At 39.8% G+C, this 19317-nt stretch overlaps 1 protein-coding gene across 1 annotated transcript in view; it reads left to right on the top strand.

Moving 5' to 3' along the window:
* GOLGB1 (golgin B1) overlaps positions 1–17340 on the top strand; it is a 31997-nt gene extending 14657 nt beyond the window's left edge. The window contains exons 8-16 of the mRNA XM_069979985.1: positions 377–426; positions 845–5922; positions 6362–8150; positions 11232–11372; positions 12370–12501; positions 12777–12871; positions 13871–13996; positions 14904–14994; positions 16320–17340. Of these exons, the coding sequence (XP_069836086.1) occupies positions 377–426; positions 845–5922; positions 6362–8150; positions 11232–11372; positions 12370–12501; positions 12777–12871; positions 13871–13996; positions 14904–14994; positions 16320–16451 (7634 nt within the window). The 3' untranslated portion in view covers positions 16452–17340. The remainder of the gene's footprint in view (positions 1–376; positions 427–844; positions 5923–6361; positions 8151–11231; positions 11373–12369; positions 12502–12776; positions 12872–13870; positions 13997–14903; positions 14995–16319) is intronic.
* Positions 17341–19317: the final 1977 nt, after the last annotated feature.

Here is a 19317-nt window from a genome sequence, read left to right as displayed (position 1 = left end):
ATAGCTGTTATCATGACAAACATGATAAAGAGTTTGTTGAGTTCATGGCCTCTGAATTCCCCAAATCTCAGTTTTTACCAGCTTTTACCAGTCTATTCCGTAGGGACCCATCTTCTAACTTGTAGGACTTAAAAGATCTGCTGCTAATGTTTTGGCACTAAATACCCCAGGGCACTTTCAGAGATTTTATTTCCTTTAAAACTATTTTAGCATTTAAATGTAGACTGTAGAGTTTAGCTTTACTGGTCCTGTTTCTGTTGTAACTCACTGTACATGAGAAATAACAGAGCAGTACTCCTTTTATCAGATGACTAAATACTGATGTAAAGCTGGAACTAAATTGTAAAATATAGCATTAAACAATCTTATTTTGTAGGTGAAGATTCTGCTACTGTACCCTCTACAGTCAATTTTCAGGAATCTGTGGTAAGTCACGAGGTACAATCTGTTATTAGGGTGTGTTCACATGAGCATCGAATGTGCTATTTTGGATGCAATAAAATGTTCTGATTTAAAGCATCCAAAACAGTTTTCCCCAGACCCTGCTTGCATTGATTGTAATGGAGGAATGTGTTCAAAGTTGTTCGTCACAAAAGCTTCAGGGCTGGCTTCCTCGTGTTGCCTAAAGCCCAGTGAAAGCCACACTAAAGCCCTTCACACAGGCATATCTTGTGAGCATAACCTTATAGCATTTAAAAACCTGAAGGCTTTTTTTCCTTGTAATATACACGAACTGTATACACATATTTTTCTATTGGGTGATGCTGTTTTTAAATAGGGAGTACAGATATAAATGTGGGGCATTTGTTATGTACACTTATCTCCATTATAACCTTTTTTTCAGGTATTAAAATCCACTTCCTTGAATGTACAAACCAGTTTAGTATCTCAGGAACTTGTTCTTGATGTTGGCATTGAAGATGTAAAGGAAAAACAACTGTCTATCCTTATGATGGACCTACAAGATACACAACAAGAAATAAATAAACTGAAAGGGGAACTGCCAGCAGAGGAAAATATAAATGAATGTATAGGAAGTGAGGAGGACGTAAAAGTTAGCCAAGATGTATCGGAGGAAGCTGACATACATATCCAGATGCTTGACTCTTCTGATCTTAAAGACCATAATATTTATGCAGACAAAGATGTTGAAATTGTTACAATGAAAAATATGATTGTAGAACTCCAACATCAAATTGAAACTATTACATCTGAAAAAGAGCAAATATTGTTAAAGCTTGATACAGCTCTAAATGAAAAAGTGCAGCCCCTGAATGAATTTTTAGAGATTGAAAAGCAGCAGTTGACTGCCTATGAAAGTCAAAGTATACTCGTTGAACAAAGTTTGGCAAATGAGTTAAAGTCTAAGGACTTAAAGATCAGTGCTTTACAGAAAGATCTAGACCATATGAATCTGCTGCTCTCTGAACGGACTGAACTTTTAAAAGTACAGGAAAACCAGCTGAAAGAGAGAGAACAACATCTTGAAAGTCTCAACAAAGTACTTGGTCTTAGCCAAAATAAGGAAGAGAGACTCTCTGAAGAACTGGCCACTAGTGAACGTGAAAAACATTTACTTAAAGATCTACTTTCACAAAAAACTATAGAGATTCAAGGCCTTCAAGAGACCATTTCAGAAAAGGATCGACAAGTTGAAGAGATCAGCCACAGCTTATCTGATAAGGTGGTTCTTTTAAACGAGGAAAAATTTACCATGAGTAAGGAGATAAAAGCCCTCAAAGAACAATTGAACTCCATCATCCAAGAGGAAAATGGGAAGGATACAGACTTCATACAGGCATTAAGAACAGAAAATTCTGAAGTGCATTTACAATTAGAAAATGTTACTAAAGAGAAATGTCAACTTGAGGAGACACTGAAGTCTGTTCAGAATGAGTTTTCTGAGTTGAAAAGTCAATTGGAAACCTTAGAATTGAAGCATATTCAGAGTCAAGAAATTATTAACATTGCCCAGGAGGAGCAAAAAACACTACAGTTGCAGTTACAAGATCAGAAAAGTGAAGTCTTGAATAAACAGAAGGAATATGAGGAACTGCAGATTCAGTTAGATACTCAGAGGAATTACAGCGAACAACAGCTGCAGCTCTTAACTGAGAAACAACAAGATAGTTTGGAAGCCATTGAACGTTTGCAAGGTGAGAAGAACGCGCTGGAGAGTCAGCTACACTCTTACATAAACAGAGCACAACATGATGCAGGAGACGTAGGGTTAAACAAAGAGGAATTCCAGACTCAACTAGAGGATCACAAAAAAGAGATTGAGCAGTTAAAGAAAAAATTACAAGCCGCATTAATTAGTAGAAAAGAGCTTAATCGCAAAATCTCAAAACTAGAGAAACAGATGGTTAATACTCCAGTGAATCTAGAGAATGAATTTTCTGGCAGTGCCAATTCTGACGTGAAATCCATTGTTGAAGAGATATCGGAGCAAAGCGCCACAGCAGATTGTCTGAAACAGCAGCTGTCTGAAAGGGACTCTGACCTGGAAACTATCCGAAAAGAGCTTGCTGAAAAAAGTGCAGCTATTGGACAGCTTCAAAACATGACTGAAGAATTAATGTCAGAACTGAAAGATAAATCAAGACAGATTGAATCTTTAAAAACTGAGCAGACAGAGAAAACATCAGTACAATCTCTTATGTCAGATGCAGTAAATGCTGAGGATCAAGAGGCAAGAATTCAACTTGAGAACAGAATAGCAACTCTTGAGCAAGACAAAGAGATTTTGCAGAAAAAATTGCAAGAGGCCTTAAATTCTCGCAGAGATACCATTAAAAAGGCACAGGATAAAGACCGCCACCACCGTGAACAGCTAAAGCAACAAAAAGAAGACTTTAATCTATTGCAAGAAAAGTATGAAAAACTAGAATTGAATCAAAAGGCGCACCAGATTGCTGATGCCATTCTTGAAGAAAGAGGTACACAAACTGTAACGCCCTATCCATTAGAAAAAATGCAGGATACCTTGCCTATTGTATCTGAACACTTTATTTCAGTGTCTGTTTCAGAAGAGAATGCTGAAGAATCACAGTGGGGAAAAGACTGGGTAGATTTTTCACCTGAAAGTATTGAAAACTCTGTAGTTGACAAGTCAGATGGGACAGTTAAAAACTTTCAACTAGAGTTGGAAGTCTTTCAGTCCCAGAAAAATGAGCTGGAATTAAAAGCCTTGCAAGTAGAAGAAAAACTAAATGCCCATTTGGAACAGATTTTACATTTGGAGAATACAATAGACCAATTAAATAGAGAACTACAAAATGAGAAGGAAAAAAATGTGAATTTAGAAGCGCATGCATCTACTTTGAAAGTAGAGCTTGAAAGTATTAACCAGGAAATGGCTAATCTAAATGAAGTTACAATTAAGAGTTTAAATGAAGAGTTAATGATTAAGAGGGAAGAGATTGAGAGACTTCATCAGGAGGTAGATGGTGTCAATCTAGCTCTTAACAATGTGAATGCATTGCTGGCTGAGAAAGATGATGATGTACTGTCTCTTAGAAACCAGCTAGAACTTCAGGCCAAAGAGTATGCAGAGCACACCAGAAACCTTCAAATACAGTCTTCTGAATCTCAAAATAAGCTTGATGAAGATGCGGAGGAAGCAAAAGGAAAACAGCAGCTTCAAAGAAAGCTTCAGGCTGCACTGATCTCTAGAAAAGAAGCCCTTAAAGAAAATAAGGCATTGAAACAGAAATTGGACACCCTTATGAATCTTAGCGATGACTTGTCCAACAAACTACAGCAATCTGAGGTTTTCGTTAACCAACTGAACATTGAAAAAGAGACATGGCTTAAGGCATCATCAGCTCAGAAAGAAGAGCGAGACAAACTTATTGCTGAAATTGACAAACGTTTATTGGAAAACCAAAATTTGGAGGCTTCATGTGAAAGCTTAAAATTAGCACTGGAATGTATCACTCAAGAAAAAGAGGATTTAAGGAGAGAGTTGGAATTTTTGAAGATGTCTACAAATACTCAGATATCTGAGTGGCAAGAAAAGCTTACGGATTTACAGAAGGAGTATGAGACGCTGTTACAGTCATATGAGAATGTGAGCGATGAAACTGATAGGATGAAGCGTGCAGTGGAAACAGTAAGACAGGAAAAGCAAGATTTATTTAGTAAAATAAAAAGTGTAGAGGCTGATAAGAAAGAAGTAGAGCAGCAGCTGGAAGAAGCCGAAAAGGAGATTGAAAATATGAAAGAAAAAATGAGGAAATTTGCCAAAGCTAAGCAGCAAAAAATACTTGAACTGGAGGAAGAAAATGAGAGATTAAGGGAATCAAAACCAGTAATGGTGAAGCAGAAGTCTGATACAGATAATGCAGAAAATTCCAGACTAAAAGAAGAACTGGAGAAAGTCCACTCAGAAAACCATACCCTTGTACTTCAGTTAGAACAGGTAAAGTCTAAAAAAGATATTGCAGCTCAAGAAATCGAATCACTAAGACTCCAATTACATAACATTGAGACTAATGTACAAATGCAGTTGCAGGAGACTAGATCTGAAATACATGAAAATGAGGTAGAGGTGGCTGGTTCACAACTCCTGGGAAGCGAGGCAGTAATTGGAGAACAGAAGGCATATGGAGAGCTGGCTGCAAAACATGAGCAAAGCCAACAACTAAAAACCCAGGAGGAAACGTTACAAATGAAAGAACTGATCAAACAACTAGAAAGCAATGCCATGATAAAACAGAATGAAATAGAGGTTATGAATGGCGAAATCAAAGTTTTAACTGAGGATAAGTTGAGTTTGGAGACTCAGCTGATGAATATACAAAGTACGGTTACTAGAATGGAAATAGAAATTGTAAATTTGGAAAAGAAGAATCAGATAGCCGTTGGGGACCTGGAGGAAGTCAGCAAGCAGAAACATTCCATTGAACTTGAGAAGGATGAGCTAGAAGAAAGGCTAATGAACCAGATGGCTGAGCTCAATGGAAGTATTGGAAATTTCCAGCAAGATGCTATGGATCTGCAAGTAAAAAATGAAAGCCTACAAAAGGAATTTAATTACCTTAAACTCAAGTTAGAGGAGGAAAAACGACAGCTGGAAAGACAGAAAGTTGAAGCTCTGTCGGAGGCACAAAAGGAGTATATGGAAAAGTTAAAATCTGCAAATCAGAGTGCCAAAGGAAGAAGGACTCACTCAAAGGAGCTTCAGGAATTGCTCAAAGAGAAACAGCAAGAGGTTCGACACCTTCAGAAAGATTGTATACAATATCAGGAGACTATCAGTGGTTTAGAAAGGACAATTAAAGCTCTTGAATTAGAGCACAATAAGTGTGAAAAAGAAAAACTGATCTCTAATGATAGGCTAAGTAAAGCAATGGAGGACACAAACAAGGCTCAGAATGAACTAGCATCTTTTCGTGTGCTGCTTGATGATACACAGAGTGAGGCAGCTAGGGTTCTAGCAGAAAACATGAAATTGAAGGATGAAGTGAGAACAATTAATGAAAATACAACAGTAATGTTAAAAAGGAAAGAGGAAGATATGGAAAAGAGACTTAATATTGAGAGGGACAAACATGTAAAAGAAATAGTAAATTTACAGGAGAAAATAAATGATCTACAGCAAGAAAAAGAACATCTCAAGGGGTCCATTGTCACCTTACAAAGCCGTATAAATGACAAAGACCAGGAACTGAAAGAATTACAAGGCAACTTAAACCAAAATATAGCTAAACTTGCAGCATTTACACGCAGCATGTGTTCTTTACAAAACGATAGAGACCGCGTTCTAGATGAAACTAAAAAGTGGAGTGAGACATTCACTGATGCAATGCAGAAGAAGGACATTGAGATAAATGACAAGGAGAAAGCTTGTGTGGATCTTCAAAATGAGTTGCTGCATGTCAAGTCCCAGCTTGAAAAACTTAAGGTTGAGGTGACCAGGTACGATTGTGACTTTAATTTCATTTATACTTTAAAGGGAACCAATCTCCTCCCTGAAGGAGTGTGACTTGACCCCAGATGCTGTGCCAGGTAGTCTCTGGTGGGGCAGCAGTTTAAAAAAAAAAAATCTCTTTAATGCTTTATCTCGACGCCTGGTAACCATACTCAAGGCTACCAATCAAGCGTGAGTGGCCGGGAAGAGGGCGGAGGCAGAGTGACTACATGTATCGGGCACTAGGGCCGAGCATTAAGAAATGTTTGTGTTTTTTATTTTATTTTTTTTAATAAATTGCCACCCTGCGGGGCACAGCGTCTGACAGCTGTGCCAGGCAGCTATAAGGTTCTAGGGCCAAGTCACACTCAACCAGGGACATGGATATCTTTAAATATATTTTCCTAATTCCTTCATTTCATCTGTTGTACTTTTCTTCATTTCCAGGCTGCAATCAGAGAATACAGAACTTGTCAGAAGCCAACAGACGGAAGCAGAAGTCCACCGTAAAACAAGAGAGTCTTTGTTAGAAGAGAAGGCAATCCTTTCTTCCTCTTTGGAGGAAGAACAGAAGATGCATAGTGCCTGTAAGCAGGAACTGAAACTGCGCACTCAGGAAGCAAATGAATGGCAGATTCAGTTGGAAGCGCTTGAATTAGAAATAAGTCAAATTAAATCTGAAAATGAGAAACTGCTGGGAGCTGTAAAAAGATTGGAGGCAGAGGTCCAAGACTGGAAGTTGCACAATGAGCAGATTCAGAGTGATCTACAGGCTTCCAAATCTCTTACAGAGAAACTGCACAAAGAATTGGAGCAAAAGGAGCAAGATGTGGTGCAATTGTTAAATTCTCGAGATGAAGCTGTTACTGCAGCTGTTGGTGAACTGCACGATGTGCATGCTGTCGAGTGCAAGACACTGGAAGATAAACTTAAAGAAACAGACAGGGCGAGACTAAACATGCAAAACAAAATGGAAAAGTTAAAATCTCGATTAAAAGCCTCAAACGAGGAGGTTGAGCGAAGTAAAGGTCAGCTAGAGTCCTTCACCAAATCTATGTGTTCACTACAGGAGGAGAGAGAACGCATTTTAACTGACTATCAACAGTTGGAGCAGCGGCATCTCGATGCAATTCTTGCCAAAGATAGCCTTATTCAGGAGGCCGCAGCGGAGAGCAACAAGCTGCGGGAAGAATTGAGGCTGCTACGTAGCCGTACTGATGACTTAAATGCACAAAATGCCAAACTGAATGCTCAGCTGACCCGCTACCGCGATGACTTGAGGGAGCTTATTTCTTTGAAAGACTCACAACTAAAACAGCTCCTGGGTGAAAAATTACAGGAGATTGAAAAGCTAAGACATGAGCAAAATAACCAAGAGCAACAGTTGACGAAAGAAAAAAGCCAAAGAGAGATATTACAACAGGAGCTAGATGAAAGCAAGTTAGAAAGGCAGAAAATGCTGGAAGAGGTTGGTAACCTCAAACTCAATGTATCTCTGTTGCAAACTGAAAATGGGACTCTACAGGACCAGGCTGAACACGAGAGGCAAGAGATGCAGATGCTGAAAGATGAACTGTTCCAAGTGCAAAAGGAGCTAACCCATGTTAAAGAGGAAAGCTCACGCATACAGGTAGAAGCAGAAGAGCGAGTACAGCGTGCGGAAGATGAACTGAATAAGAAGTTACAGAGCATGCAGCATGACACTGGAATTTTGCGGAATGAGACAGAGACTGCGGAAGAGCGAGTAGCTGAGCTTGCAAGGGATCTTATGGAATCAGAACAGCGATTGCTAGCTGCCAATGAAGAAATATCTGCTCTTAAGGCTCAGCTGCAGGCATTTGAAGGTTCAATGAGGTCTTTGCAGGATAGTCATGATTTAGCTCAGGAAGAAATACAAAGACTGCAGGAGCAGCTGCCAGAAGTATCTGCCCTGAATACAGAAGTTAGTGCTGTCATCTCGGAAAAGGACCATCTCAATATTTTGTTATCAGAAAGCAAGGAACAGCGATACAAGCTGGAGATGCAGCTTAAAGATCTAACTAAGACTTTGCAAGCTAAAGAAGCTGAACTTATAAGAATGACATCTGAGCTTAACAGCTCGCAGACACAGCTGCAGAACATGTCCAAGGCAATGGGCAGTCTCCAGGAAGATCATATTAGGCTGCAAAGAACCTTGAAGGCCCCAAGTAAAGAAATTGAAAGAAGTTTGCAAAGTCCTTCCCAAAAAGAAACAAAGGTATGGATATACAAAAAAAAAATAAGGTAATAAAATGTACGTATACTGAACTAGCTTAGAGTAATGTTGGATACTGGACTACAGATAACTGTGCTTGTCTAGTATGCTGTAAAGCATAGCAAATTAAAGCTAACAATGATGGGTAAAGAGCCGAAATCCAACAATATTAGAACAAACATATGGCAAGAACTATTTACAAAATCTGTGTACCATTACATTGTATGGAGAGCAATTGAAAATATGAGCATTTCTTCAAAGCAAACCTGTCAACCATAATTCACGTTTGAAACTGCTGGCACTGTTAGATAGCTGTAAGGACATAGTACCTTTCATATATCTGCTTGTGCTTCCAGAGTGTAGAGACATGGTACTCTGATACAAACAGTCAGAGGCTTTCTGAAGCTCCTGAATTGCTGCAAGGAGATGTTGCAGTTCAGGGAAAGCCTTTTTTGTCTTTATGTAATATAGAATAAAAGCTATATGGGGGGTGGCAATTATCTGGATCATTGTATCTGCATGCCGGTCTTAGGTCCCAGCCCTCGTGTCACACTGGATTTATAGAGAGCTGCACACCTGTCAATAAACCTGGCAAATCTGACGTTGCCATTTGGCAGCATCAAAAACCATTTTCACCATGTTATGGTTAATCGGGCACAGGAAGAGACCCCCCTCATAGTGTGTACATTTACTTGTAACAACGTCCGCGATTAATAGAAAGTTCACGTTGCATTACAGTCAGAGGGAATTCCGGCCGGAGTGTATACACAACTGACATGTCAGTTTTATGCGGCCGCTATTCATTCGGCTCTGGACACACTCTCCATTGTGTGCTATGGTGAATTGGGATGCAAGTCCACACTGTGCTCCTGCTTTCCAGTTCAATAGAATTGAAGTTCATCCAGCCGGTACTACAGCCAGGATGATGTTCACAGACACTGGCCGTTCTGTGACATGGCCGGGTCACAGAACGGCCAGTGTATTACATAGTGTGAACTCAGTCTAATACTGTAAATGTAAATATGTATACTATATCTGTATTTAAACCAGCCAGCCAACTTAAAAAAAAATTAACTCTTTGGCTCATCCATGTTTATTAAGATTGCCATTATACAAAGAACAAACTTAGGAGTAGTTATTGGGGTTGGCCACCTTTTATACTGTATGTTTTTTACAAATTTATAGCAGTATAACTAACATACTCCTACTGGGAGCCTTCTCTGCAGCCCCACTTAAGAGTATCAATGTCACTCTGTCCCTGCTCAGTCCTGGCCTCAGAACTCAGCTGGGGTGGAGTGACGTTGTTGGGGCCCTTTTACATGGCCCAATATCTGGCTGTGCAAGAACGCAAGCAAGCCCTAATCATAAAAAGTATGATCTGTGCTCACTTGCAGTGCCTTCAGAAGGCATGAGTGATCATGGGACCGCACCACATGAACAATTACTATAGTTTGTGAAGCCATTTGAAAATATTGCTATCACTAGGCATATCCCTTATTCACACAGGGAGATATGCGGCCGATAGTGATATATTTTGGTACAGCACAAGATGCAATTGGCCAATGTGCGGGCGTTTTCCCGCTCCTCAACTGATCGCTGCCAGTTTTACACGGGTCGATTATCGTCCGAAGGAATGTTCCTAGCAATGCTTTTTGCCGATGAATGGCCCTTGTAAAAGGACCTTTACTCTGAATGGGGCTGCAGAGAAGATTTGCAGTAGGAGTAAAATAGAAATTATAACATGGAGGGGGCAAACCCTTTCAATGACCAGATTTATCAGTCTTCTTGCTTTCTGTTCACAACTTCAAAAAGAATGTTTCAAGAAAATCTAGAATGTGTTAAGCCCAAGGCAGGGCCTCTGTGCTGGGATTCTCTTTTGCATTTTTGTGATGCCCTGCCCTCTAGTGCCCTATACTATCCATAATATAGTGTATGTCATTAAATAAAAAGCGCAGTGGTATTCACCAAAGTGGTCTTCACAGACTTTTACTTCAAGCTAAGAGTGCTGACATATGAGACAGACCGTTTATAAGTGGTTATTTAAAGAGGTATTTCAAGCTAAAATTACATTAGCCCTCATCCACAGGAGATAAGTATTGGATCTCTGGTACCCCCAGTGATCTCTAGAACAGGGTCCCTGAGTCCTTGTTATGAATGGAGTAGCGAGTTGAACATGCATACCGCCGATCCATTCATTCTCAGTGGGACCTGACAAGGGTAGACAAGCATTGTACTTGGCTATTTTCAACAGCTTTTTAGACAATAAATAGAGTGGCTGTGTGCATGGAATACTTGTTGCTCCATTCCTAGCAAAGACTAAGAGTAATTTTAACATTTAAATATACCCTTTAAAGGACAAGTGCCATGAAAAACCTTTTCCCAGTAATTGAAGCACATTACAAAGTTATATAACTCTGTAATGTGCTTCAATCACCTATCTGCCCCCCTTCCCTGTCTTTTCCCCCTCCACCCCCCACCAGGAAGTGTCCTGACTCACACAGACCTGATTACTGTCGTCACCGTCACCAGGCAGCTCCTCCTTGTGAGGATGAGTCATCAGCAGGAGGGCTGCTCTAGGTCTTGTTACACCAGCCTCCCCCTCCTTGTCAGGTGACTCTGCTTGCTCAGCTTATCTTCTCTAGTGACATGGCATGGCAGCAGGAGAGAGGGTATGAGGTGGGGGGGAGGGGGGAAGTCATATGTGCCGGAGTCAGTCGGAGGGAAGATAAGCATGACATGTGACAAGTGATGGATTGCAGTTCAACCAATGGGAGCTAAGCAAGCTGAGTCACCTGACAAGGCAGGGGAGGGGGGAGGCTAGTGTAACAGGAGAAGGAGCTGAGAGAAGATCTTGGTGACGGTGACGACAGTAATTAGGTCTGTGTGAGTTAGGACACTTCCTGGTGGGGGGTGGAGGGGGGAAAAGACAGGGAAGGGAGGCAGATAGGTGATTGAAGCATATTACAGAGTTATATAACTTTGTAATGTGCTTCAATTACTGGGGAAAAGTTTTTCATGGCACTTGTCCTTTAAATTTTCATGGGATTTTTTTTTTTTTTTTTTTTTTTTTTTTCCTGTTTCCAGATCTCCAGTAATCAAGCCAGCGACTCTGAGGAAGAGCTTCAGAGGATACAAACAGAAGTTCAGAGTTTACAAACTCAGCTTAATGACACACTTACACAAGTGCATCATAAAGAACTCAGGATCCAACAACTGAACTCAAAGGTCAGCTATGAAATCATTGTGGATGTTAAAAGACTTTTCAGTGTATTGCATCTTATAGCTTTATATAGTATGGATTTATTTTAAAGGGGTATTCCCATCTTAACTAACATAGGTAAACTTGTAGGGAACATGAAGTTAAAGAAGCAGACCCATGATTTTTTTTTATATTACTCATTATGCAACCAGTCAGCCAATAAATATAATTCAGCTAAATCATTTATTTGTTCCTTTCTATCTGAACATTCATGGTATCCTTTTCCCCATTTGCTCTCACTGTGAGCCCTGGGAAATTACATGTGTTTTTGTGCTCTCACTGGGGTCACCATCTCTGCCAGAATTTCCTATGTTCCTATGTTGGACTGTTCTACATAACATCTCCATGTGGGGGGAGACAGAAACTTACATTAGAGTTACAGATAATTATGTGGTGAGTGTCAACGATGGGAGAAAGTGGCATATCAGGAGAATGAATGTATTTGCAAGACAAGGCCTACAAATATAACTATAATAGTTGAGATGGGAATACCCCTTTAAGGCTGGAGGCGGAGAAAGGAAACAACAGGGAGCACTTTAAGTAATATAGAATTGCAGCATCCTTAAACAAGCTGTTAGTTTTTCCATCCCAACATCCAAAGAAGTTTACTATATTTATTAATATGAGAAGAGGAATATACATATATTAGTCAATCAGTAGGAGCAATTACCAGTTTGGTAACAGTTTGTCTTACTGCCAGAGACATTGCTGTTTTTTTGTTTTGTAGCCGTAGTCATTATTGCACGAGCGGCAGTATGTTACGTAACAATGAAGGGACAGTTATGCCATCAGTTGCCCAGAAGCAAATACAAAAGTGACACTTCCTGTCACTTTTGAGAAATAAAAATAGCTGCTACAATTGAATAGTAAAAAAAATTCCAATATTTCTGTAATTCCCAAACTTTGGCTAGTGTCTTTGTTCCCCCATCTGTTTGTCTTATTGTTGTTGTCTTTTCTCTGCAGCTTTCACACATATTTGAGGAGAAAAATGCTTTATCTGTGCAACTGCGTGGCAGCAACCAGCACCTGCGAGATGCTACAAGTCGCTGTTCATCTCTCGAACGACAGCTTCAAGAATTGCTGCAGAAGAGCTTGGTAAAAATAAATTACTAATTGAAAGACAGTGGTGGAAAATGTAAATGAGTCTGTTTATCAGCTGCTAAATCTATATTCTTAGAGGGGTGTTCCTGCTAGGGCCAGTAAGGGCATATGGGTAGGACCAGAATCAGGCATTCTTGTATTATAACATACCTGGTGTTCAGTCCCCAGTTGACCTAACTGTACGTGTTTATAGGCATGTCGGGAGTTTGTAAATTCTTATGTTCACTTTAGTATATCTGTAGGTATGGAAAGTTTATTGTCTATTGCAGGAAGCATTGCCAAGTGATTCTGCTCCTGGAGCACCACAGGAGAAGAAGGAACCACAACTGGAGACGGATCAGCAGCTCTTGGAACTACAGGAAAGGTGGATAGTTTCTATTATTAGCATGTTTAAATGTATAGGACCAGTGTCAGTCTAGAATACTTTGAGCCCACCAAAAGAATTTTTTTTTTTAGGGTCCACCCTTAAAGGGAACCAATGACTCTAAAATTGGCCATAAAGCTAAAGAAACGTACATACAGACCGCAAAGTTAGTTTAATAACCTCCCGCGCTCTATGTAAATTACCTGCCAAGTAGTCACGGTGGGTGGGTGGCTGGTCATCTAGTCACGGTCAGGTTCCGGCTGACGTCACTCAGAGGAGCCAGCATTGCACATCGGCCATGCGGACATCTTTATTATGCCTGCACAGTGTAGTACAGCAGCGGCTTCACCCACTGTTCTGCGCACATGCAGCATAGTATAGACGTCGGCGTGGCAGACGTGCAATGCCGCCCCCCCCCGAGTGACGTCAGCATGCGTCTTCCACATAGTGTCTATCATGGTGTCTGTTCATCCTGCACTTGGATTTCCAAGAAAGGCCGAACAGAAACAAGGAGACAAAGTGCTCAGCCTTGTATTTCTATTGGCTGGAATTCCAGTTGATCAGGTATGAAGGTGCCTACAGCCTGCAAAACAGCCACAGAATAAAAAATTTAATGAAAATGGGGGATAAGTGCATTGCCCACCAGACCAGATCCATCTACATATCCAAAGAAATAGTTAAGAGTTTATTTCTTAGGCACTGCAACTAAGTCCCATTCTCCATCCTAGTGTTTGGTTTGCTACATCCAACAATTAGGTATAATGGTATATAATTATAGAATAAAATCAAGGCTGATATGCAAAGAAATATAGAAAAACGGGAAGAGACTGGTCACTTATGCAATAATATGGGTTTCACATTTTTTCATTTCAGAGAAGTGATTTTGTAATACATAACATTACAATCAGAAATTTAGTTTATAACCAGCAATTGTAATTCAGTATTCCCATCAATCTCGTATGTGCTTGGAAGTCATCTGTTCTTTCTTTCTGTACAAAGGTATTTGGAATTAAAGCAGCAAATTACTGAGCAAGAACAGGTGAGATCAGTTCTGGAACAACAGCTGAGAGAGGAGCGTCAAAGATCACAGGACAGGATTCAAGAACTAGAAGAAAATGTCAACCAGTGAGTACAGAACTCATAGGATGTTTAATGTCTCATCCAAAAAATCAAAATAAAATATATAAGTAGATTTTTTTTATTTTTATTTGTGGGTGAAGATATATACGTTGTATAGACAAAAGTATTGGGACATCTACACATTACACCTACATCCCAGCCTAGCACTCTTTCGGACGAACCACCTCTTTCTGAAGAACCATCCTTTATTGAATGAATGCAGGGAGTTGTGGTGATGTCATTTAACTCCTTTTATAGGCAATTTTTTAAATTTGCCCTATTTAACTTGACAGTAGAGATGAGCTCCTTGGATAGGGTGGATACAGCATGAGGACTGCCTGGAAAACTAGGATACAGCCTATGACCTATGGCTGTATCGCAGTTTTACAGGCAGTCCTCAGGCTGTATCCACCATTTCCACGGAACGGAGAGTTCAGGTTTGTGCAAACCCCAACCTCAGCCAGCTCGCTCATTTCCAAGCTTCTTTATTTACTGTTACCTGTAGATGCACAGAACATTTTCATACAGGAACTTACTAAGTACTATTTTTTTTTTCTTGCTGGGTCCCACTCGCTGGCTTTTGCTCAAAAAGTTTCAACAAAATTTTCAGCCTTTCTGTGTACATTGCCCTGTACATTGCCTTCATGCCAACACGTCGTGTTAGGTTACTAGTGTTTAAACAATAGGGATCAAACGGTGGCCTGTGCCTTGGTAGGGTTATTAGGTCTTCTGATTACAGCACATAAACATGTATGGAAAAAGTAGTTGTAAGGATATATACAAAGCAAAAACCATACAAAAGAATATAAAAACAAATAATACTATAAATGCAGAGAATGAAAATGCTTATGTTATGGTTTGAAGTTTTATTTCTCTGTTCATACAAACCATATCTGATGTCACCTTCATGTAGGTCAAGATCACATGACTGGCCAGCTTCTCAGGACTCCGCACCACATGAGCTGTCATTGCTGATTGAAACCCATGGAACTACTAGTGTTAAGGTAGATCTGCTTTTGCCCCCTGCTTCCAAAAATTGAGTGGTTGTATATTTTCTAGTTTAACAGCTTATTATCAACTTAATTACACTTCTAGTTGCTAATGTTGTTAATATTCTCTTTACTGTTATGATATATATATATGTCCATCCTGAGGAGAGGCATCTTTACAGTCTGTCAGGCATGAATTCTTCAGTTATTTCATGGGCTCCACTACGTACTCCTAGCCACAAGATCAGTGGCAGAAACATGGCCGATATTTACAGCCAATCTCCTGCCACAACTACATACCTCCACTTATGGCAGTTTAAAGGGAATCTGTCACTAGGTTTATTCCACCTTAAATAATGGCAACATAAACTAGTGACAGAAATGCTGAACAGATCGGTGTATTATTTACATCATTCTGTTCAGCCATTCTCCGAATATGCAGGAGAATAGAATTCTTGTCACTCACCTCCCCACAGCTGCTGACTGACAGCTTACTGACTATACACAGCATGGATAAATAACTGCCAATCAGCAGCTGGTGGGCGGAGTTTTCTGATTCCCATGAATACTGAGGACTACTGGGCTCACGCACATAGTGGAGAGGACTACTTATTGTTTATTTTATTCACAAGGATATCTCCTGAATCTGCTGCACAGATGTGATACATTATTCTGTTCAGCTTTTCTGTTACTAGTTTATGCTACTCTGTGAAAGGACACATAAACCTGCTGACAGAGCCTCTTTAACCTCTAGAGCACCACAGTCAGTAGTGACAGCAGTGTCTAGTGGTTAGACAGAGCCAGGCCTGTCTGAGGATGTCTTTCAATGTTACGCTGACAGGCACTGCAGTGTACTATCCCAGTGGGACTGGGTGGTAACAAAATTTTCCAGTGGGACTGGGGGGTAACAAAATGTTGCAGGAAAAAAATCACCCTTTTGGTGGCCGCACTGCACACTGAATGAGACCAGAGTTGTCTCCTTTCATTGTGTTGTCTCCTAGTTGTGTTACTGCAGCTCAGCTCCCAGTAAAATACAGTGTAAAACCATTAGATCTCATAGTTATGAGAACCGAATCTTACCCAAAACAGCACTGTATATGGTATTTCTTTATTATTTATTGACATGTATCAGTAACTGCTCTGTAAAATAGTATACACAGTGCTGTGTTTTGCCAGATTGTGTGTTACTTTCATTATTTATTTATTTATTTATTTATTTATTTATTTTTCAACTACCTACCTTTTTAAACTACCTAATAATTTAGGCTCATTAATGTACACCGAATAAAAATTAACTATGTGCTTCTGTTTTATTCACATCTGTTTCTTAACCTTTACAGCCTCGGAGCTCATCCTTACGGAGATTCCTTCGTTATCTGTTCTGTTCCCGCACCAGGGCACCCCTGCTCTTTTCTGTTTACCTACTACTCGTCCATGTACTGCTACTCCTTTGCTTTACGGGACACCTGTGACAAAAAATGCCTCAAAACGAAAAGCCAGGCGAGCACTAGAACCTGCATGCTGCATTATATCAGGAACTTTACTGAAACCGCAACTGGTGCCAATCAACGAAGCTGTTCTGTGACATGGCGGGAACCACTCAGGGCATGATGGTACTAGACTGAGGCTACAGCACACGTAACCCCATCAGTATGAGTACAGGAAGCAGGACACAAGTGTTCTCCAGGACCTGTTACCTCTTTTACTGTTCTGAAGAAGGAGAAATGTAATTTTACCCAGTTCACCTTTGATGCCTTCTCCACAACCCAAAGCCTGACTTTTTTTTTTCCTTGGGATTTTCATAAATTACCTTTTAATCTCCTGGGCATTTTATGGCTCTTGATTTGCACCTTTCTAGCAGTATGATTATGTAAAATAGAAAAGTTGTATGTGCATCTGTCTGTAAATAACTTTATATGTTAAATCTGCCCTCTTCCTGAGGAATCCTAGGGGACTGAAACCTATTTATTATAATTATTGCACAGAGACCAAGATCTTTTATTCCTGTAAATGTTGCATCTTGATTACATTATGCACAATAGTTAAAAGGTTTTATACGACTGAAAGAATGGCCATTTTGTATTGTCTTCTTTCCATCTACAGATTTTGCCCCCTTTTTTCTCCTTGACTAACATTACCCCATGCTGTCTCAACAGAAGGGATTTTTTTATAGTCTGTCAGGGTCATGTAGTTCTCACTGACAAGTACAGGAATGTACCAGAATTGTCTTTTTATTTCTTGTATCTGGTGGAAGCCAAGGCTTTATTAAAGGGTTAGACACATAGTAATGTTTTCAATCACCTGAATGGATGCTATTATTTAATATATTTTTTTATCCATTTGTAATGTTTGTCCCAGCATGTAAGGTTACCCAAACATAATATGGAGACATTTTTGCCTCTGTATTCCCTACATGACTATCAGTTGGGACTTGGAGTTCATAATGGAAATGCAAAAATGTGTCTATATTACTCTAATGTGAACCCAGGATCTGAAAACATTGAGGATGGAATAAGGGTGAATTGGAGTAAGTTAGAAAGAAAACATTTTGTAAAAAGAATGTACCACTATGTACATTGTTTTGTGTTTTTTACATGAACAGGCCAGCGCAAGGATGTTGGTGCCACGTTTTTTTTGAACCGCTGCCTTGGTCGCGAGCAGCGGCGTGGCATGAAGCACTGGGGACAAGCCTGTGGGCCCCAGTGTGATGGAACCCCCTTTTCCCCAGTGCTTCATGGTGGGTCGTGCTTGGGAACAGACTGGCGCTGTGTGTGGGACCCGGGCAGCAGTTAAAAAGAACTGCCAGTGCCGGTCATGTAAAAATCACAAAGCAGACGTACCTAGTGGTACATTCACTTTAAGTACTATACAGTCCATGATATATCAGCAACCATTTCACTTTCAAGCACACAAAACTGTAGTAATCTCCAGGTGGCTTCCATATGGAAGTATAAGTATTCTATATAAATAGGAAAAGTGTTCTGGCCACTGTCTAATGTATGTCATTATCTAACAAATGCAAAGAACTTGTTGAAGAGGTTTGATACCCGTCAGCCCACCCAATAAAGGCATTTATAAAATAGTACACATAGGGTCAGACAGCATGGGAATATGTTTTTATTTGGAGTACCCTGGGGTAAGGGGGGTATGCTGCAATACCAAGATCCATGGACAAGAATGGTGCCATTTCTGGGATTTATTTAAAGAAAAAATAATTAAATTGATTTATAATTTTATTAAGTTGTTGTTTGATTATTCAGTGTTAGGGTGGCAGATTTGTTGTAGAAATCTCTGCAACTGAGAATATGTTAAGTTTTTTCGATTGGGATTGTATAGGCAAAAAGCACATTGATTTAAAAGAGGTGTTCCAGCACGTTGAAAAAAAATATGTTGCTGGGTCTGTGGAAAAAAAAAGATATACTTACCTACCCCCAGTCCCCTGCAGATTCTGTTTGACACCTTCCAGTTCCCTGATCTCTCCAGTCTTCTTCCTGCTTCAAAGTTTAAAGCTCAGGTTTTGCCTGCTCAGCCAACCAGTGACCAAGATGAGACCTGCACTGAGCCAGAAGCAGGAAGAAGACTGACGATTGGGGGACTGGAAGTACACAGAAGCTGCAGAAGACAGAAGATTGATGTATAACATCTTACTTTTTTTTTTTAAAGCCAGAATGCCCCTTTAAGCAGGCTCATCCAAATAAAAGGATTTAGTTGCAGAAATGTCTGAAACAAATCTGACACTGGTAAATTCAGCATTCGCAATGTGATGCACACCAAATCCTATTTATAGACAATGGTGGGCAGATTGCTTTTCCTTTCCATCAATGCTGTATTTCTTAAGAAGGTATTAATATTTGTTTCTATATGATGCTTAGGGCAGTAGGCTATTACAAGCTGATGTATTAAAGGATGTTCTGCATAAGATAAATGTTAAAGCCAGTTGATCGGGGGGCTACCTTGTAATATCCAACTGTACAGCTGTGATATCATTCCTATTCAAAATACAAAATGTTAATGTGCGTGTAATATAGAATAATAAAATTCTTTTAATCCTCCATCAAACAGTGCCTTGGTCTGGTGCAGACTACATAGTTATTCTAAACCTTGAAAGGTCGTCAAGATTTTCTTTCTGTCTTACTTTCATATACCATTGCCTTTTTGGGTCTATTTGACACCAAATTGCAGGAATTTGTTATAGAATTATACAAATATTGTCATTTCGGTATGTATGGGATATCTCTTCTAGCACTAGGATAGGATGAGCATTTACTTGCCTGTAATGACAGAACATTCATCTGCCAAATATAAATAAAAGTTATTTTATTAAATTAACCCCTTAGC

This window comes from Dendropsophus ebraccatus, chromosome 1, assembly GCF_027789765.1.
Source record: "Dendropsophus ebraccatus isolate aDenEbr1 chromosome 1, aDenEbr1.pat, whole genome shotgun sequence".
Lineage (NCBI taxonomy): Eukaryota > Metazoa > Chordata > Amphibia > Anura > Hylidae > Dendropsophus > Dendropsophus ebraccatus.
The sequence above is the reverse complement of the archived record's forward strand: the minus strand, read 5'-3'. Positions and strand labels throughout refer to the sequence as shown.